This window comes from Capra hircus, chromosome 1, assembly GCF_001704415.2.
Source record: "Capra hircus breed San Clemente chromosome 1, ASM170441v1, whole genome shotgun sequence".
NCBI lineage: Eukaryota > Metazoa > Chordata > Mammalia > Artiodactyla > Bovidae > Capra > Capra hircus.
The window spans coordinates 99,359,426-99,381,777 of record NC_030808.1 but is presented as its reverse complement, the minus strand read 5'-3'; the positions used below and the strand labels follow the sequence as shown (position 1 = coordinate 99,381,777).

Below are 22,352 nucleotides of genomic sequence, written 5' to 3'. Positions count from 1 at the left end.
TTCAGATAACACAGACAATTAAGGCACAAAAATGCCACACACGTGGAGAAGCACTGAAGGAAATGGGAAGAGGAGCTCTGCAGATGCCAGTGTTGCCACCGTCAGTCATGGAGTAGAAGTAACACAGTTCAGTGAGGGAGAATCAGGCTTTCCTGGCTGCTCAGAGGGTAAGGAATTTGGCTGCAGTGCAGGAGACCCAGGTTCAATACCTGGGTGGGGAAGATCCCCTGGAGAAAGGAATGGCTACCCACTCCAGTATTCTTGCCTGGAGAATTCCATGGACAGAGGAGCCTGGCGAGCTACAGTCCATACAGTTGGAGAGAGTTGGACATGACTGGTTGACTAATACTTTCAGTGAGGGAGAGTCAGAATGAGAGGGAAAAACCCTTCCAAAGGGGGCTTCGGGCCAGTTCTAGGGCCAGACTTCTTCGGTTGTCATCTTGCCTCTGTCCCTTACTGCAGAGTGAACTCTAGTAAGTTTCTTTGTCTCTCTGAATTTTTGATGTGATACCTACCTGAAAAGTGAAAGGGAAAGTCACTCAGTCATGTCCAATTCTTTGCAACCCCATGGACTATACAGTCCTTGGAATTCTACAGACAGAATACTGGAGTGGCTAGCCACTTCTTTCTCCAGGGGATCTTCCCAATCCAGGGATCAAACCCAGGTCTCTCACATTACAGGTAGATTCTTTACCAGCTGAGCCACCCCCTAGCCAGCTGAGAGAAGCCCAAGAATACTGGAGTGGGTAGCCTATTACTTCTCCAGTGGATCTTCCTGACCCAGGAATCAAACCAGGGTTTCCTGCATTGCAGGCAATTCTTTACCAACTGTGCTATCAGGGAAGCCTGGTACCTATGTAATCTGACCCTATAAAGATTGAATGAGAGCCCATGTCAAGCATTTGGCATGACGAGCTGTACGTAGTAAGTGCCCAATAAATGTTTTATTATTAAATGTATTTTATTCCTTTATATTATATAAATATTAGAACCTTAGAGCAGAAAAAGTTTCTTTCAAATAAACTAGTGTGCTTTATCCAGTGTGAGAATTATTTCTAAATTATCTATAACAGATGGCCTCTTTACACAAGTGTTTATTACTCCATAAGGCAAGTGACCCTGTAGTTTTAACCTATTTCAAACGTTATACTCCTTTGGGGGAAAGAATCAGTTGAAAATGATGGCCCATCCCCTCCTCTTAAATGCACATGTTCATATATGAGCACAATACTCCATCTAATTTCTTTGGATACATAGACACACGAATCTCCCATGCAGATCCTGGGATCCCATGGGATAGGAATTCCTACAGCATTATGATAAGCCAAAGACTTCCTCTTCTACCTTTTGATTCTATCCTGCTCTCTTTCTCTACATCTACATAAGCCTCTTCATACAGCTCTTGTCCAGGGTAGATGACCCCAGTTCCTTCTAAATCATAGCATCATTTGTAGATCCCACTCTTGATTCTCTCACTTTGTCTTTTTGTTTTTTTTAATTTTCTCTCCAGGGAGGTTGGTCATCCAGGCCTTGATAACTTTTTCTAAAAAATGTAATAAGATATGTCCATTGTGTAATATCCAATAGCATCAAAATGGTTTTTTTTTAATCAATTCATCCCTCTCAATCCCAAGTCCCCATCCCCCATCCCCCACCCCACCCCCACTCTCAGAGACAACCTTCTTTGACTCTTTCTGAGTTATGGTTTTCTCCCTAACACCAAATAATAGCTGTTTCTGTGTGTGTGTGCATGCATGTGCGCCTGTGTGAATAGAGCAAATATTAATTGTACATTGAATAACACTCTCTTCTGAAAGAAATACTTACTTACACTCCTATTCTCCCTTTCTCATCCCCTTTACCCAATCTAACCATTGTATTTTTAATCCTAAACATTGTGTGTGTTAACTTGCTTCAGTTGTCTCTGATTCTTTGTGACCCCATGGACTGTAGCCTGCCAGGCTCCTCTGTACATGGGGATTCTCCAGGCAAGACAACCGGAGTGAGTTGCCATTTGCTCTTCCAGGGGATCTTCCCTACCCAGGGATCGAACCTATGTCTCCTGTGGCTCCTGCATTGCAGCTGGATTCTTTACCCCTGAGTCACCAGGGAAGTCCTAGTGTCATACATTTTAAAATACTATACTTACACATGCTTCAGCAATACGTGAACAATGAACTTCCTGATGTTCAAACTGGTTTTAGAAAAGGCAGAGGAACCAGAGATCAAATTGCCATAATCCGCTGGATCATGGAAAAAGCAAAAGAGTTCCAGAAAAACATCTATTTCTGCTTTATTGACTATGCCAAAGACTTTGACTGTGTGGATCACAATAAACTGTGGAAAATTCTGAGAGAGATGTGAATACCAGACCACCTGACCTGCCTCTTGAGAAATCTGTATGCAGGTCAGGAAGCAACAGTTAGAACTGGACATGGAACAACAGACTGGTTCCAAATAGGAAAAGGAGTACATCCAGGCTGTATATTGTCACCCTGCTTATTTAACTTCTATGCAGAGTACATCATGAGAAATGCTGCACTGGGATAAACACAAGCTGGAATCAAGATTGCCGGGAGAAATATCAATAACTTCAGATATGCAGATGACACTACCCTTATGTCTGAAAGTGAAGAGGAACTAAAAAGCCTCTTGATGAAAGTGAAAGTGGAGAGTGAAAAAGTTGGCTTAAAGCTCAACATTCAGAAAATTAAGGTCATGGCATCCAATCCCATCACTTCATGGGAAATAGATGGGGAAACAGTAGAAACAGTGTCAGACTTTATTTGGGGGGCTCCAAAATCACTGCAGATGGTGACTGCAGCCATGAACTGAAAAGATGCTTACTCCTTGGAAGAAAAGTTATGACCACCCTACATAGCATATTGAAAAGTAGAGACATTAGTTTGCCAACTAAGGTCCTAGTCAAGGCTATGGTTTTTGCAGTGGTCAGGTATGGATGTGAGAGTTGGACTGTGAAGAAGGCTGAGGGCCGAAGAATTGATGTGTTTGAACTGTGGTGTTGGAGAAGACTCTTGAGAGTCCCTTGGACTGCAAGGTGATCCAATCAGTCCATTCTGAAGGAGATCAGCCTGGGATTTCTTTGGAAGGAATGATGCTAAAGCTGAGAAACTCCAGTACTTTGGCCACCTCATGTGAAGAGTTGACTCACTGGAAAAGACTCTGATGTTGGGAGGGATTGGGGGCAGGAGGAGAAGGTGACGACAGAGGATGAGATGGCTGGATGGCATCACCGACTCGATGGACGTGAATCTGAGTGAACTCCTAGAGTTGGTGATGGACAGGGAGGCCTGGCGTGCTGCGATTCATGGGGTCGCAAAGAGTCGGACACAACTGAGTGACTGAACTGAACTGAACACATTAATTAATGTACCATCAATAGAAGACAGTATATCTCTACTCACCAATATATAACAAGAACATCTTAGGGTCCCCAAGGGTCTATTTAAGCAAAGTGCTCAGAATTGAGCCAATATTTCAAGTGTGTTCTAACCACTGTTACAGACAATGTGACTTCTTTAAACACCTTATTTTTACATTAGCTGAATAAGCTATTCCAACATGCTTTGCCCTTAACTTGAGGTCCTGACTGAGTAAAACTCTAAATCTTATTCCCATGAATAAACAATCAAGGTAAACATCTAATATTCTACCTTCAAAAATCTGATGCTGTAAGCTAAAATTAGGATTTTTCTAGTTTCAAAGTATATGAATAAAATTTTGAATCCTAGTTATATTATACTGATAACTCCTCCCTGATTTGTCCACATATCCCATGGAATACAGTAGATGGTAAATAGATATTTTCTTAATTTGTTGAAGGCTGTGGTTCATCAAATGACTATGTTTTTATCCAGCTCATTGATGAAAAATCTTAGCTAGTATAAGTCCAAAAATATAACACTTCCATAAACAAAGCTTGCCTCAACTTCTACAAGGTTATTTACCCAATTGCAGATCTCATCTAATTCACAAGAAAATGTTATGAGGATTTTTCAGAAATCTTGCAGAAATGAGGATGCTTGGGGTAAACCGGATCATGACATCCAGTCCCATTACTTCATGGCAAATAGATGGGGAAACCGAGGAAACAGTGGCAGACTTTATTTTGGGGGGGCTCCAAAGCCTCTTGATGAAAGTGAAAGAGGAGAGTGAAAAAGTTGGCTTAAAGCTCAACATTCAGAAAACGAAGAACATGGCATCTGGTCCCATCACTTCATGGGAAATGGATGGGGAAATAATGAAAACATTGTCAGACTTTATTTTGGGGGGCTCCAAAATCACTGCAGATGGTGATGGCAGCCATGAAATTAAAAGACTCTTACTCCTTGGAAAGAAAGTTATGACCAACCTAGACAGCATACTAAACAGAGACATTACTTTGCCAAAAAAGGTCCATCTAGTTAAGGCTGTGGATTTTTTCAGTGGTCATGTATGGATGTGAGAGTTGAACTGTGAAGAAAGCTGAGCGACGAAGAAATGATGCTTTTAATTTCCTTTAGGATGGACTGGTTGGATCTCCTTGAAGTCCAAGGGACTCTCAAGAGTCTTCTCCAACACCACAGTTTAAAAGCGCCAATTTTTCAGCACTCAGCTTTCTTTATCATCCAACTCTCACATCCATACATGACCACTGGAAAAACCATAGCCTTGACTAGACAGTCTTTGTTGACAAAGTAATGTCTCTGCTTTTTAATATGCAGTCTAGGTTGGTCATAACTTCCCTTCCAAGGAGTACACATCTTTTAATTTCATGGCTGCAGTCACCATCTGCAGTGATTTTCAGTCAGTTCAGTTCAGTGATGCCATCCAGCCATCTCATCCTCTGTCATCCCCTTCTCCACCTGCCCCCAATCCCTCCCAGCATCAGAGTCTTTTCCAATGAGTCAACTCTTCGTGTGACATTTAGTCACATTCAATTAAATGAAAAATTAAAAATAGATGAGTGATAACCTCTACTCTATGACACGTGAGTTCCTGCTATTAGCAATCAAAACTAGAGTTGCTTTTTAAAAATCATAATGTGTAACTTTATTAATTTTTCTTAAAATTAATTTTTACTTTTCTTCTTTCCCTCCTTCCCTTGAAGAACACTTAATTCTCATAATTAGTGATCCTACTAAGTTCCCTTCCATCTTTAACTATCTGATTTTTATTTCTGCTAAGAATCAAAGCCAACAACATTTATATACTGTCATCAATGTACAACACAGTGTTTCTTTTTTTTAATTTATTTATTTTAATTGGAGGCTAATTACTTTACAATATTGTATTGGTTTTGCCATACCTTGACATAAATCCGCCACGGGTGTACATGTGTTCCCCATCCTGAGCCCCCGTCCCACCTACCTCCCCATCCCATCCCTCTGGGTCATCCCAGTGCACCAGCCCCGAGCATCCTGTATCATGCATCAAATCTGGACTGGTGATTCGTTTCACATATGATAATATACATGTTTCAATGCCATTCTCCCAAATCATCTCACCCTCGCCCTCTCCCACAAAGTCCAAAAGACTGTTCTATATATCTGTGTCTCTTTTGCTGTTTCACATACAGGGTTATTGTTACCATCTTTCTATAATTCCATATATATGTGTTATTATACTGCATTGGTGTTTTTCTTTCTGGCTCACTTCACTCTGTATAATAGGCCCCAGTTTCATCCACCTCATTAGAACTGATCCAAATGTATGCTTTTTAATGGCTGAGTAATACTCCATTGCCACAATAGGCCCCAGTTTCGTCTGCCTCGTTAGAACTGATTCAAATGTATTCTTTTTAATGGCTGAGTAATACTCCATTGCAATACAGTGTTTCCGTCCTCCCAGAAATAATGTCATGGCATGTGACTTCCCATATGATTTTCAATTTTTCCTATACTTACATAATTTATGATAGTGATTCTTAATCTTGATGATAGAAATACCAATGGTGTTTGAGAAAATGCTTATGTTTGGGCCCTTTTCCAAAACCAATTAAATCAGACTCTCTGAGGATGGGGCTCAAGCATGAGTTTTCTTTAATTTCCCAAGTATTTCCATTGTATTATACTTTAGCTTCTCAACTTGCTTTTAAGGTCAATGCTAATCTCCTTGAACAAGGCCTCTTTCTCTCAGCTTAATCAGTAATATCATGTGGCTTGGCTTTCAGTTCAGTCACTCAGTCATGTCCAACTCTTTGCGACTCCATGAACCACAGCACGCCAGGCCTCCCTGTCCATCACCAACTCCCAGAGTCCACCCAAACCCATGTCTATAGAGTTGGTGATGCCATCCAACCATCTTATCCTTTGTCGTCCAGTTCTCCTCCTGCCCTCAATCTTTCCCAGCATCAGGGTCTTTCCAAATGAGTCAGCTCTTCACATGAAGTGGCCTAAGTATTGGAATTTCAGCTTCAACATCAGTCCTTCCAATGAATACCCAGGACTGAGCTCCTTTAGGATGGACTGGTTGGATCTCCTTGCAGTCCAAGGGACCTCAAGAGTCTTCTCCAACACCACAGTTCAAAAACATCAATTCTTTGGCACTCAGCTTTCTTTATAGTCCAACTCTCATATCTGTACATAACTACTATAAAAACCATAGCCTTGACTAGACAGACATTTGTTGACAAAGTAATGTCTCTGCTTTTTAATATGCTCTCTAGGTTGGTCATAACTTTCCTTCCAAGGAGTAAGCATCTTTTAATTTCATGGCTGTAGTCACCAACTGCAGTGATTTTGGAGCCAGAAAAATAAAGTCAGCCACTGTTTCCACTGTTTCCCCATCTATTTGCCATGAGGTGATGGGACCGGATGCTATGATCTTAGTTTTCTGAATGTTGAGCTTTAAGCCAACTTTTTCACTCTCTGCTTTCACTTTCATCAAGAGGCTTTTCAGCTCTTCTTCACTTTCTGCCATAAGGGTGGTGTCATCTGCATATCTGAGGTTATTGATATGTCTCCCAGCAGTAGTGATCCCAGCTTGTGCTTCCTGCAGCCCAGCGTGTCTCAAGATGTACTCTGCATATAAATTAAATAAGTAATATCATGTGGTTTGGCTTTAAAAGCCAGATAACTGTGCTCCCCTAATCAGCCTATATCTCTTTAATCATGAAAAATATCTCACATTAATTCTATTTTCTTTGCAAAATGTCACTTAAATAACTATTTATTATTTGAGAATTCTTGATTTTCCTCTTTTTTATGTTCATGTTGACTTCTGGAAGAGAATTATGCCACATTTCAGAAAGGAGTATATTTAATATCATTTTACATTCCAAATATCTTGAGATGTTTCCTTTATTCTTAGTAGGGAAAATAAAGAAATGGACAAACATCCAGGCTTAAAAATTATTATTGAGTAAATGATTATTTTTTAATTTATATTTTCCATAAATTCTCATCTAAACTGCACTTTCTATTTTCATCACGATACCTGAGAACTTGTGATGTTTGTCCAAACACAGACTTACTAAGTCTAGTCCTTGAAATGATTTATACACGGCTCTTTATTTCATCTCCATTTTTATAGTGTTAGGAGGAATAAATATCCAAGCTTGTGATTTTATATCAAGGCAGAATTTAGTTTTTCATATAATAATGAAGACATCTTTCTACTTAATCTTTATCTTGTTACCACTTAATAATGCAGGATTATGAAAGCAAATCCCGTACGAATCATAACTAGCACTAGAAATCAAAGATGGAGACTCCAGACATCCTGATCCTCATTTTAATACCACTCGGGTCTGTCAGTTTAGGTGTATTATATTACCTTTCCGTTTCCTCATGTTTATACAGAATGGGCCCCTGCCAGCTTTGCAATTCTGCCAATTTTTTTGGAATGTACTGAAATTGCTCAATCCATTATCTATAGGTTCCAAAACAACAAAATGGAAGCAGTTTCAAGAAGGGGTATTGTGAAAATTGGGGTAAAGAAACGTAGTCTAATTTTACTGAGGAATTTCTTCCTGCTCCCTGCTAGAGATGGGCAGAATCATTTCACACAGACATAACAAAACTATAACGTTTGCAACCCTATGGACCAGAGCCTACCAGGTTCCTCTGTCCATGGGATTTCCCAGGCAAGAATACAGGAGTGGATTACTATGCTCTCCTCCAGTGCATCTTCCTGACCCAGGGATCGAACCCGCATCTCCTGTGGCTTGGGCATTTGAGGTGGATTCTTTATTGCCAAGCCACTGGGGAAGCCTAATAAAACTATAATAAATAAATGAACAAAACTTTTTTTATCCTATAAATATTAGATTTATTAAGCAGGTAACTTCATGGAAGGGTGGGTGCACAAATAGAGGTATGGATGGATATAGAATCTGTTTTCAGTGCACTTTTTAAAACCAAATCAGTATTATTTACATATTGGCAACATGTTCAAATTTAATTCAAAGTGGTTAGGGGAAAAACTGTAAAGTTTCCTAATAATGATAGAAAAGTGAGAAAAAAGTAGAAGACAGACCCCAGACAACTGTATCTAAATGAGACTTGTTTGACTGCATCAAACATTTGCTACTAAGTCCTGCAATCCTGCAAGGCATAGATATAAAATGACAATAAGAAAGAGAGGCAGAAAGAGAATATAGCACTAGGGGATTTTGAAGACAGCAGTGCAGCCGCTCAGCTCTCCAGGATAATCCACTAAAATGGATAGCCTACTTGCAGATAATAGGATAACAGGAACTGAGGGCATTGGCTCTTCTGAATATACCTTTATGTATTAACAAGTCTATTTATTTAGAATTTAAGCCTTGGGATAATCCACAAAGGCATAATCAGTGAATGTTTAGAGGCAATTTTGTTTGACATGATATATACTAGCAAAAGTATTCTACTGAACACCTTAGTGTTTTTAACTTATATAACAGATCTTCTTTTAAGAAATATTTTTGCCATTTTCCCCCCCAGGATGAGATCTAATTTAAGATATTAGTTGGAAATTAAAATCTCTTGTGCTATTCACCCTTAAATTGTTACCATAGCCATTATCATCTATTTTTTTCATCATTTTCAATAAAAATGAGAGAAGACATACAGCTCTAAGACACAGATTTCTATTGTGTATCTGTTTGGTATTCTGTCACTGACCTTGAAAAAGTCAAAATGCTTCTTAACACTATGAATTGTTTTGAAAAAAATCTCACTAATTTCCCAGTTCAAGTTCAGCACTAAATTTAACTAACATCAACATTTTGTTTCAAAAGCTTTCTTTTTTAAGAACAAAAGTTCATTTGGGGGATTTTAAAATTTCAGTTAAATTGATTTTTTGGCTATTATCATTACTCACATAACATTGAAAAACATAACCAGTTTTTTTTTCCCCAGGCTTTAAACAGAAGTTTTCAAACTTTGTGTTTCAAAGATTACTGTCCCTTTTTTATTTCACAAAGTAAACATAAACACTTTAAACTTCTTTCTTTTTTAAGCTCAATATTTATACTAACAACCTTTTTTGAAGAAAGTAAGTGAAAACCAACTAAAATAAGGGAACTCTGGTTCAAGCATCACTGCAGACTAGGTTTTTGTAGGGGGCCTTCCTGCTTCAAAGAAAAACAGCTCTGACTAAAGCATAATTTCTGTCGCCTTGCTGGATCTTCAGGGATTGCAGACAATCTCCACAGGTCCAAAAGAAGAAAGAGGTATAAGAAGCAAACTTAATATGGAGACAGTGAACAATAGGCATACACGAAGAGCCTAAGCCTTGGGCCAGCAGGACAACGGAGGCACTGAAGCAAGATTGCTCAATTAAAAGGACAATGAAAAAGGAAAACGCAGTAGCCTCAGGACAATAGCTTTCTTTATTTCCATACTGCAGAAACAAACACAAATCTTCTCCGGAGGAAAGCATTTTCAATTTCATTCTTCAGAATGTCTATAGTTTAGCAACAACCAAAAATGAGGTAACAATAAAGGATAACCAGACATAAAAAGGAAACATGTCACCATGTGGGAGAATCACCAGAACAGCAAATATCAAATTTGGTTCTCCAATGACTACAGGTATTAAAATTATCTGATAAGAAAATGCAGTAATTAACATGAAATTAAAGAGCTAAAAGTCAAAATGCCCCAAATGAGCAAAAAACAAAAGAGTATATACAATTAACAGGCAGTTAAAAAATGTTTTAGAAAAAAAGAATTGTTACATTTAAAAATTAAATGCATAGGTTATATATAAAGTGGGCATATCCCATTATAAACACCCCCATAAAAGTCAAGAATATGACAAGATGCCTTCTGAAATGTGGAGGAAAAACCTCAACAAGGAATGGAAACTTAGTGTACAATTTTTCTGGAAAGACCATTAAAAGAAGCAAAAAGTAAAATATAGAATATGTTATCTCAATATTTTAAAGATGTCACGTTCAAATTCAAGGGAAATCCAATTCAAAAATTAATGTAATTTTTCATGGAACATGACTACTGATCCTAATATTTACCTAGAAAGATAAAATGCCAGTTCAGTTCAGTCGCTCAGTTGTGTCCGATTCTTTGCGACCCCATGAACCGCAGCACGCCAGGCCTCCCTGTCTACCACCAACTCCCAGAGTCCACCCAAACCCATGTCCATTGAGTCAGTGATACCATCCAACCATCTCATTCTCTGTCTTCCCCTTCTCCTCCTGCCCTCAATCTTTCCCAGCATCAGGGTCTTTTCAAATGAGTCAGCCCTTTGTATGAGGTAGCCAAAATATTGGAGTTTCAGCTTCAACATCAGTCCTTCCAATGAACACCCAGGACTGATCTCCTTTAGGATGGACTGGTTGGATCTCCTTGCAGTCCAAGGAACCCTCAAGAGTCTTCTCCAACACCACAGTTTAAAAGCATCAAATTTTTGGCACTCAGCTTTCTTTATAGTCCAACTCTCACATCCACACATGACCACTGGAAAAACCATAGCTTTGACTAGACAGACCTTTGTTGATAAAGTAATGTCTCTGCTTTTTAATATGCTGTCTAGGTTGGTCATAACTTTCCTTCCAAGGAGTAAGCATCTTTTAATTTCATGGCTGCAATCACCATCTGCAGTGATTTTGGAGCCCAAAAACATAAAATCAGCCACTGTTTCCACTGTTAATCCATCTATTTCCATGGAGTGATGAGATCGGATGCCATGATCTTAGTTTTCTGAATGTTGAGCTTTAATAAGTCAACTTTTTCACTCCCCTCTTTCACTTTCATCAAGAGGCTCTTTAGTTCTTCACTTTCTGCCATAAGGGTGGTGTCATCTGCATATCTGAGGTTATTGATCTTTCTCCTGGCAATCTTGATTCCAGCTTGTGCTTCCTGCAGCCCAGCATGTCTCATGGTGTACTCTGCATAGAAGTTAAATAAGCAGGGTGACAATATACAGCCTTGACGTACTCCTTTTTCTATTTGGAACCAGTCTGTTGTTCCAATTGCTGCTTCCTGACCTGCATACAGGTTTCTCAAGAGGCAGGTCAGGTGGTCTGTTATTCCTATCCCTTGAAGAGTTTTCCACGGTTTACTGGGATCCACATAGTCAAAGGCTTTGGCATAGTCAATAAAGCAGAAATAGATGTTTTTCTGGAACTCACTTGCTTTATTGATGATTCAGAGGATGTTGGCAATTTGATCTCTGGTTCCTCTGCCTTTTCTAAAACCAGCTTGAACATCTGGAAGTTCATGGTTCATGTATTGTTGAAGCCTGGCTTGGAGAATTTTGAGCATTACTTTACTAGCATGTGAGATGAGTGCAAGTGTGCGGTAGTTTGAGCATTCTTTGGCATTGCCTTTCTTTGGGATTGGAATGCCAGAGGGTTGTTAAAATTAAAATAGAAAAACAGAAGTAGGAATTTCTCTGCCAGGCATCAGAGCATACAGAAAACTAGGCTGGTTAAAACGGTGGTATATGCATGCAAGAAAGGACAGACTAATGGGAAGAATAAAGCATTTAGGAACAAATTCGTGTATACATGGAAATTCAAATAAGAAAAATGGAATTTGAAACCAGTGAGTGAAAGTGAAGTCACAGTCATGTGGGACTCTTTTCGACCCCATGGACTGTAGCCTGCCAGGCTCCTCCGTCCATGGGATTTTCCAGGCAAGAATACTGGAATGGGTTGTCATGTCCTTCTCCAGGGGATTTTCCAGGCCCAAGGATCGAACCTGGGTCTCCCACGCTGCCGGCAAACTCTTTACCATCTGAGCTACCAGGGAACAAATTATTCAAAACAATTATTCAAAAACCTCTTGGATACTCATTTGTAGAACAAAAAATTTTACACAAAAATAAACTGCAAAATTAAATGCAAAAAAACAATAATAAAAAAAGTATTAGCTGAAACCAAAGTAGAATATGAAGTGTGGAACACATTCTTAAACTAGATACAAAATCCATAGCCATAAAGAAAATCATTTCTTACACTCAGTTTTGCAAAAGCTTAAAACTTTTGAATGATAAAAATCGTATAAACGGGTCTTCCCTGGTGATCCTGTGGTTAAGAATCCGCCTTGCAATGCAGGGGACACTGGATCAGTCCCTGGCCTGGGAAGATCCCACATGTAGAGGAACAGCTAAGCTCTTAGACCACAACTACGGATCCCATGTGCCACGACTCTTGAAGCCTGCATGCTCTGGAGCCTATGCTCTGTAACAAGAGAAGCCATTGCAGTAAGAGGCCCCCACACTGCAAACGGAGAAAGCCTGCAAGTAGCAATGAAGATCCAGTTCAGCCAATACATAAATAAATACAATAATTTTTTAACCTCACATGAACAAGCTTAAAAGCAGTATGCTTGAAAGAGGCAAAATACTTGCATCATATATAATAAGGGATAATCAATTTATTTCTCAAACTACAACTGTTGATAATAGTCCTGAGTTCAGTTAATAAGATAAAGAATTTAAAGGACAGCAAAAGAGACACAGACATAGAGAACAGCCTTATGGGCACAGTGGGAGGAGAGGATAGGATGGGTTAAGAGCGCAGGACTGAAATATATACATTACCATGTGTAAAACAGATAGCCAGTGGGAATTTGTTATGTGACACAGGAAGCTCAAGTTGGTATTCAATGAAAACCTAAAGGGGTGGGATGGGGTGGGAAGTGGTAGGGTTCAAGAGAGAGGGGACATATGTATACCTATGGCTGATTCATGTTGATGTAAGATAGAAACCAATCCAACATTTTAAAGCAATTATCCTCCAATTAAAAATCAATAAATTTTTTTAAATCATGAAAAAGAAAATAAAGGACATGATCAGATAATGCACCATAAAAAAATAGAAATAGAAATGGTCAGTAAATAATTGAAGAAATTCATTCTAATTTTTTGCCCATTAGATTCACAAAAGAATGAACACATTAATGGTATCTGTCATTACCAAAGGATCTTGTTACGTGGCAGAGTGGTAAAGAATCCACTTGCTGATGCCGGAGACACAAGAGGTGAGGGTTTGATTCCTGGATCAGGAGGATCCCTTGGAGTAGGAAATGTCTATCCACTCTGGTGTTGTTGCCTGAAAAATTCCATGGAAAAAGGAGCCTGGAGGGCTACAGTCCATGGAGTCTCAAAGAGTCGGACATGATTGAGCACACACAACACATACAAACACCATTACCAAGAGTGCAGGGAAACAAACACCTTTACACGTCTCTGATGAATATGCCAGCTGGCACAATAATTCTGGATCTAAGCCATTCTTTAAGAATTGAATCCATGTTGGCCCAATAGCATCATTTCTAGAAATTCATCTCTAGGAACTTATTACAAAGAAATCAACTTACGTGGTCTTAAAGATGTGTATATGCATGTGTGTGTAGGTGTCATAGACACAATATCTCTTATAATCAACATGTGATTGAATAATTAAGGTTGACCATCCATACTATGAATTATTATGCAGCAGGTAAAAAAATCAGGTATATGTACACTCATAATGAAAGATCTGCAGGAGATATGGTTTAGGGAAAAGGAAGTGGCAGAAATATATATATCACGTGACGCCATTTATATAAAAGTAATAATAAATAGTACTTTGAATTTGTATACACACATAAGATGGTACATAAATAACAAAATATGACACCACCACATATTATAATGCAATATATCAATAAGACAATATGTAAGTATATGATAAAAATGTGAGACTCTACAGATCAAGTGTTAATAATAGCTATTTCTTGGAAGAGGAATTGATTTTAAGAGGATGAAGAAAAGGAATATTTACTTTTTTCCAACTTGCTTCCTCGTTTGCAATTTCTGCAAAAGATCATTAATCTGTTTACTTGTACAATTTAAACAAAATGAAACTGGCTTTGAGGAAATATGAGGAGAAAGGGTATACAGGAGAGCAAGGAAGATAAACAGGTAAGAGCTAGTCACCAGCACAAGAGCCTTTGTATTTTCCTTACCAACCTTGGGACCGCAGTATAGAAACCACACTCTGGAAAAAGTCAAAACCTCAGACAAAAGATTAAGTTACAAACTGATCTGATTCTGGTGGCCAAATCAGGATGAGCAGCCTAAGAGAGGAGTTAGGAGCAATAGAAAAGCCTAATCAGATTTCCTGGTTGGAATGTCAACCCCCAGCGGAGGTATTTCCCAGAGGCTTTGAAAATCCTTTTACTTTCCATGGTGATTCCTCCTCTAAATGACCAAGTTATTGGTTCCCAGCAGGGCCATGCCATCAATCAGTGATTACCATTTTATGAGACAATTTAGGACTCAGGAACAAAATGCAATTGGACTATTGCTTACTATAATATTAAATTCTACAGATAAATTTATTGTTTAATCATCACTGGAAAGCACAGTAGAGCAGTTTTCCAAAAAAGAATTGAAGTCTCAGGTCATTATTGGAGGAAGTTATTTAGATCTAAATTGCTTTGATTTGAAAATCCTCTAATTAGCAATTCATAGGCCAAAATATGGTTCAATCAAAGGCTTTTTGGAAAAAGAATGCTTTCTTTCATTTTCCCCGTTCCCTAAATTAACCCTAGTCCTATAAAATATCCAGAATTTTATGACAATAAAGCCAAAGATTAACCTGGTAGCTGAAAACCTGTTGTTTGTTGTGAAGACATACAGGCTAAGATTATTATGCATTTATCAAAGTGAAATGGATTTAGACTAATGTGAAAGACAGCATGACAAGCTTTATTACAAGGTAATGATTTAAAAGTCAAAGCAAAAATAGGATGATAAAATTGCCTTGAAAGAGACCAGGCAGTCTTAACATTAATGATAGCTATATGCAATTAATTTTAAGAACTTTTTTTTCCACTTGCTTCTAAAGGTATACCACTTTTCAGGGAGTTCTATAATAATAAAATATCTGTTATTTCCTTCATACTTAGCTCTGATAAAGATTTGCTTACTTAACCAAGATTTATTAAGGACCTACTATGTGTATGGTGGGCTTCCCTCGTGGCTCAGTGGCAAAGAATCCACCTGCAAATGCAGGAGACACAGATTCGATCCCTGGGTCAGGAAGATGCCCTGGAGAAGAAAATGGCAATCCACTCCAGTATTCTTGCCTGGGAAATCCCTTGGACAGTGGAGACTGGCAGGCTATAGTACACAGGGTCACAGAGTCAGACACGACTTAGCGACTAAATAAACAACAATACACATCAATTAAAAAAAATTCAAAGAAATAAATTCAACAAATAATCTTTGCCTTTAAGTACTCAAAATCTAGTGAAAGATACAATATACTTATACAATCTTCAAGTATACTTGTCAGACTGTGTGAAATTCAATAGTGGAAGTTAGAGCTAAAAGATCTTAGGAAATAGAACAACTAAATAAGTCTAAGGCATCAGAAAAGTTTTCATTCTGAGTTTCTTTGTTACTTGATATTCACAGTAATATGTCTTCACTTTAAAGTGTCAACAAATAACCACTGAACAAACACTGCGAGGTGCAAAGCACTATGACTGATACCAATACACAAGCTGAAAAGATAAAACCCAGCTTAAGACAGCAAACTAACAACTTCAGTACAACAGAACACATGCTCTAAGAAGGGACACAGGCGTGATGGGAGCACACAGAAACAAACACCTAGGTCTGCATGAAAGACTCCAAAAAAGTCTGAAACTTCAAGGATAAATAGGCTTTTGCCAGTCGAGCATGGAGGAGAGGGAAATGAAGACAGAGAGGAGGCACACAGCAGAACCATGAGGCTGCATGGTGGGAACAAAGTGTGATAGGCTGCAACATCAAATGAACAGAAGAGAAAAGCAGGAAGTGAGCTGGGCCTGGTCTGAGAACGAGTTTTATAGAAAAGCTTAAGAATTTTAGTGCTGATATTTAGAATGAGGGTAAGAGAAGATGTTGAAGAATTTTTCTTACAAACCACTTAATTAGCAGGATGGAGGCCAGACTGAAATGAGACCAGTTTGCAAGAAGAAAGACATGCTAGGAAAACTTTGCCATGGTTTGGATGAAATAATTCAGAAGAAGATGAGATTTTGGATTAGAGCTGTGGCTTCTGAGAGAGAGGTGAAGCTGATGAAAATATTTGATGGCAGAATCAACTGGAATTGGTAGTTCAGTGGTGAAGGAGATTTACAGTCTGATACACAGTATACTAAAATAAGCAAGTTTGGCAGAACTTATGTATCAGTTCAGTTCAGTGGCTCAATTATGTCCGACTCTTTGTGACCCCCATGGGCTGCAGCGCGCCAGGCCTCCCTGTCCATCATTAACTCCCAGATCTTGCTCAAACTCAAGTCCATTGAGTTGGTGATGCCACCCAACTATGTCATCCTCTCTAGTCCCCTTCTCCCCCTGCCTTCAATCTTTGCCAGCATCAAGGTCTTTTCAAGTGAGTCAGCATCAGGTGTCCAAAGTATTGGAGCTTCAGCTTCAGCATCAGCCCTTCCAATGAATATTTAAGACTGATTTCCTTTATGATGGACTGGTTGGATCTCCTTGCAATCCAAGGGACTCTCAAGCGTCTTCTCCAACACCACAGTTCAAAAACATCAATTCTTCGGCACTCAGTTTTCAACTCTTATATCCATACGTGACTACTGGAAAAACCATAGCTTTGACTAGATGGACATCTGTTGTCAAAGTAATGTCTCTACTTTTTAATATGCTGTCTAGATTGGTCATATATTTTCTTCCAAGGAGCAAGCATCTTTTAATTTCATGGCCGCTGTCACCATCTGCAGTGATTTTGGAGCCCCTCCAAATAAAACCTTTCACTGTTTCCATTGTTTCCCCTTATGCATAAGGTGAGGCTAAGGAGTTTAGGTGAATTTCTATTTTATTCTATTTAATTTTCACATATACATGTATCACTTCAGAATAAAATTAAAAGTCCGAGTCACTGAAAAACTCTCAAAGGCTGTCCCCAGTAAGTCTATAGCCTATCCATGTTCTCCTCACAATCAGGTTTCTTGAAATCTATCACATTTACTGGATCTATGTCAGGCATTATGTAAAACAGAAGCTTTATAGGGGAACAAATGACAAATTGTTAGAAATAAGAAATTTACCTGGGAGATATGAGTAGTAAATAATATGGTCAGGCTATAACCCAGACTATCTGATTCTGGTACAATGTTTTTTCCACCCCCATATAGAATATGTATCAATATCATTAAATAGAATGGACAGACATATTTAACTGCAATTCCTTAATGTAATATCCTGCAGATTAACTTTGATTTTTAACTTTCTGAGACTCTTCAATAGCAAAGCAACACTGGTTCATTGTGTCTATTCCATATTTTTTAATTTGAATGCAATTGCTTTGCAGTGTTGTATTAGTTTCTGCTGTACAACAATGTGAATCAGCCATATATATATATATACATACACACACACATGTTCTTTCCCTCTTGAGTCTCCCTCCCACCCTTCCATCCCACCCCTCTAGGTCATCACAGAGGACAGATGTGTTTTACACCAGCTTCCCACTGCACGCATGCTAAGTCACTTCAGTCGTGTCTGACTCTGTGCGACCCTGTAGACTGCAGCCGGCCAGGGTCCTCTCTCTATGGGATTCTCCAGGCAAGAATACTGGAGTGGGTTGCAGTACCCTCCTCAGTGGGATCTTCCTGACCCTGGGATTGGACCCACATCTCTTACATCTACCTGCACTGGCAGGTGGGTTCTTTACTACGAGCACCAACTAGCTATCTATTTCACACGTGGTAGTGCATGTATGCCAATGCCACTTCTCAATTCGTCCCATCCCCTCCGACCCCCACTGTGTCCACAAGTCCATTCCCTACATCTGTGATTCTATTCATCCATGTCTTATCAAAGTAACATTTATCATTTCCATTTATGTTTTTTTTAAATTGCGTTAATGAATGCTTTGGAAACTTTCAAAACAACCCATTGAAAGAAAAGTGGAGTCACTCAGTCGTGTCCGATTCTTTGTGACCTCATGGACTGCAGCCTTCCAGGCTCCTCCCTCTACGTGATTCGAAACAACCCATTGAAAGCTCAATAATAAGGAAATTTATGAGCACATGGTTTGAGGAATTTTTTAATGAAATAACTCATCCAGTTGCCCAGGACTATCCTAAGTTACCATCAATATCTTTTTAAAAAATATAGATTTCCAAACCATGGTAGTAAGTCACTATATTTTAAAAGTCTATACCATCTCTAAGAGGAATTTCAAATCAAAGAGAGATTTGGGTAGGAACTGGGGAGGCAGAACTAAATAAACTGAATGTACACTGTTACTTACCTTATCTCTGGAGAAACTGAAAAGTTGTTTTCTTGCAGCAAAGAACTGGACAGCTATCACACTGGCTGAGTGACCCCAAAGTACACCAACTGGCTTAGAGACAACATAGGGGTTCCAAAGGCAAACTTTGTTGTCAATGCCAGCAGTTGCTAATCAGAATTAGAAAGAAAAAAAAAATGTTTTAGTAATAGGAATACCCCACAACACTTTCTTTTTGAAATGAGATATATCACATACTATATCACCATAGGCTGATAAAAGCCTTCTCAGCACTAATGCACCTTTGTTTTGAAGGAAGGAAAATTCTATCATTGTGCAACAGTCCAGGCTAATAGGGCATGAGTTCTATCACTGGAAGTAGTTGAAATGGAAGGGGTAGGGAAGATGGGTTTGCACGGGGTAAAAGGACAACAGTTTCTTTAAAAGGCACCAGCAGCACAAGCAGGAGGACAGAAAATTCTTCCTCCCTGTTCCAGGGTTTCCCTCTCCAGCCTGCACAGCATAGGAATGCAGATCACATTAAAGTTATCCCAGGAGTAAGAGAGAACTAAAACAATATTTAAAGTTTCCAAATTAATGAAAAAGTATAAGGAAATCAATTATTTTTCACTGTCGTGTAAATAATCGAGAATTTGTAAGCAAATGAGCAGCAGAAATATATGTTTGACCTGCTCTATTGAGAGAATAAGGCTTTAAAAAAAATACAAATTAATTATATTCAGGGAGTGCATCAGAAACTGGGAGCACGGTGCCTGTGCTTCTTCAGTTCTGGGGAAATTCAGCGGAGCCCTCTCTGCTGTTCCTATGTTTAGGGCCAACTGCAGAGCTGAATCTATTCACATTTATGGAGTTGCCAAAAATGTCAGACCCCTATTTGGATTAATAGCCCAGGGTTACAGAAATAAGAGGAACTGAATGTACTTTTGTTTCAAGTCTTTACTCCACAGTATGAAATTAATGTGATAAATTTCACCCTGAGTATTACTGCATACAGTAACATGTAATTCCAGCACTGGGCCAGGTACATGTTAGAGATCAGTACAAAGGAGCTGAAATAATAATGAATCAATGCAATGGTTATTTGAGTCCTTTTAAGCCCAATTCACTAACTCCTCCAGCTTTCTCTAATAAATCTACAATCCTCCTTGAAAGTTTGCTGTTCGCATATCCCTGAATTCAAAGTCAGTCTCTTTTATCATGAATGGCAGCTATGATTGTTGGGAATTTTAGAGATTCAGCCCCTTAGCTGATATCAGTACTCTTTATATGAATGACAGCTTTTGAAAGAGGGTCAATAAGACCCATTCTGTAGGCCATGTGAATTCATTCTCTGTAACTACCCTATCAATTTTAAAAATAACACCTCACTTTTCATATTTGAACTAATATCATATAAATCAAATTATCAGCTTTCAAAACTTAAATAGACAACACCTGAAAATCTTTATTGCTTATTTCCTCAGCTAAACTTTACATGGAAAAAAAGAACTCTCCTCTAAATGTCCTTCAACAGAGGAGTGGATAAAAATGTGGCACATATACACAGTGGAATATTTCTCAGCCATAAAAGGAATGAAATTATGCCATTGGCAGAGATGTGGATGGACCTAGAGGCTATCATACAGAGTAGAGTAAGTCAAAAAGAAAAAATATATATTGTATATATTAACACATATGTGGACTCTAGAAAAATGGTACAGACGAACCCATTTGCAAAGTACAAACAGAGACACAGATGTAGAGAACAAGTGTATGGACAGCGAGTAGGGAAGGGGAGTGTGCAATGAACTGGGAGGTTGGGAATGACATATACACACTACTTTGTAAGATAGATAACTAACGAGAACCCACTGCATAGCAGAGGGAACTCGACTCAGTGCTCTGCGGTGACTTAAATGGGAAGGAAATCCAAAGAAGAGGGGAGATATCTATATGTTATAGATAATTCATTTTGGTATACAGCAGAAACTAACACAATATTGTAACGCAAATGTACTCCAATAAAAATTTACTTTAAAAAAATTCCCTTAGTATGCTAAAGGACAAGACTGAAAATTTTCAAAAAGCATCAGAAGTTATATTCTGAAAGGTGATTAGAAAATGTTCTACATTTTACATTTCTCTGGTGAGTGTATGTGTGTGTGTGTGTGTGCACATGAACAAGGAAAATGGTGTATTTGGGTAGAGCGAGTGAGTGATAGTCACTCGGCCATGTCCAACTATTCGCAACCCCACGGACTGTGGCCTGCCAGGCTCCTCTGTCCATGGGATTCCCCAGGCAAGAATACTGGAGGGGGTTGCCATTTCTTCTCCAATGTTTGGGTTGAGCATTTGGTTATACTAAGAAGATGGCAGAAGGCAGATACTGCACTAATAGTCTTTCTCTATGGCATTGTACATTCCCCACCAATTCTGAGAAAAAGTCTCATTAAAGCATTGGAGCACTTTCTCATATTTTCACCCCAAAGTAGCTCATATATGCTGCACATCTTAACGCATCATTATCAGACATTCTCAGGTAATAAAATGTGAGCTGCTCGAGCTGATCTCTCCAGCAATAAAAGCAACAAGGTGAAGAGGCCCCATGCATGCAAATATGCATAGCAGACTATTCAGGAGTCCCTCATAGTTATCGTGATTTATTTTACATACCAATTAAATTGAGCTGAGAGTGGTAATCAAAAGCATGAATGCCCTGGGCAATGTTGAAGGATGTCATTTTAAGATGCTTTTTGGATTTCTCTCTCCAGGCCAGTACCACAGTGTTTGTATTGCTGGTTGTACTGGAAATAATAGCATCTAAAGATGCATTGTAAGTAACTGAGCAAAGAAAAAAGAAAAAAGAAAATCTTTAGTTGATTTCTCACAAGACACAGGGAGAATAGTATTATTTTAATACATGAGGTTACAAATTAAATTCATATTATGATGATACAACCTGACACTTAGAAAACACCTCACCAACCCCTTCTCCCACCCAAAAACTTAGAGTGAAAACTTACCAAAAAATCTGCAATCAGACTTTTCTTCCACCCCAAGGATAGCTTAAAAAATTTTAATTAGAACACATGACAGGAAACAATATGAATCACAATAATTACATGGGATTCTGGAGATATAAGTAACTGGCTAAAATGCTGAGTTCTTCTTCCTGGGCCTAAAGTACCAGGAGCTGAGCAAACATCTGCTACTCTCAAGGTCCAGCTCATGCCCAAACCATAGGTTTACTTATGTTTTGACTGGTCTAGAATGGTTGAGAGTGGGGTGGCCAGGACCTGAAGCTCTGCCAAGATTCACAGCTAGAAGTCCAGGTCGATTGACAGTTTTCCTGTTCCTGATGATCTAGTACTAGGAGCACGAGAGGACCATGCGTGTTTAGTCACGTCCGACTCTGCGACCCCACAGACTGCAGCCCACCAGGCTTCGCTGCCCATGGGATTGTCCAGGCAAGAATACACTAGATGAGCAGCAAAACCCCACAAGCAAGAAAAATGGTTCTGTTGTCTTTTGTCAGAAAGACCTGTGAGTTCCTATAGACTCACAGGCTCCAAAAGACACAGCTGCTCTGCCACAAACTTCTCACCACTACGCCCTCCATGGTTAGATGACAGTTTTCTTTCCCATTTGTCTGAGACAATATATTTGT

The 22,352-nt window shown here is 38.9% G+C and overlaps 1 protein-coding gene across 1 annotated transcript in view; it reads right to left on the bottom strand.

Moving 5' to 3' along the window:
- The window catches only part of WDR49 (WD repeat domain 49), a 164,783-nt gene that overhangs the window by 89,585 nt on the left and 52,846 nt on the right, over nucleotides 1–22,352 (bottom strand). Inside the window, exons 6-7 of the mRNA XM_005675370.3 lie at nucleotides 21,359–21,526; nucleotides 18,707–18,855 (exon numbers count right to left, since the gene is read on the bottom strand). Of these exons, the coding sequence (XP_005675427.3) occupies nucleotides 18,707–18,855; nucleotides 21,359–21,526 (317 nt within the window). The remainder of the gene's footprint in view (nucleotides 1–18,706; nucleotides 18,856–21,358; nucleotides 21,527–22,352) is intronic.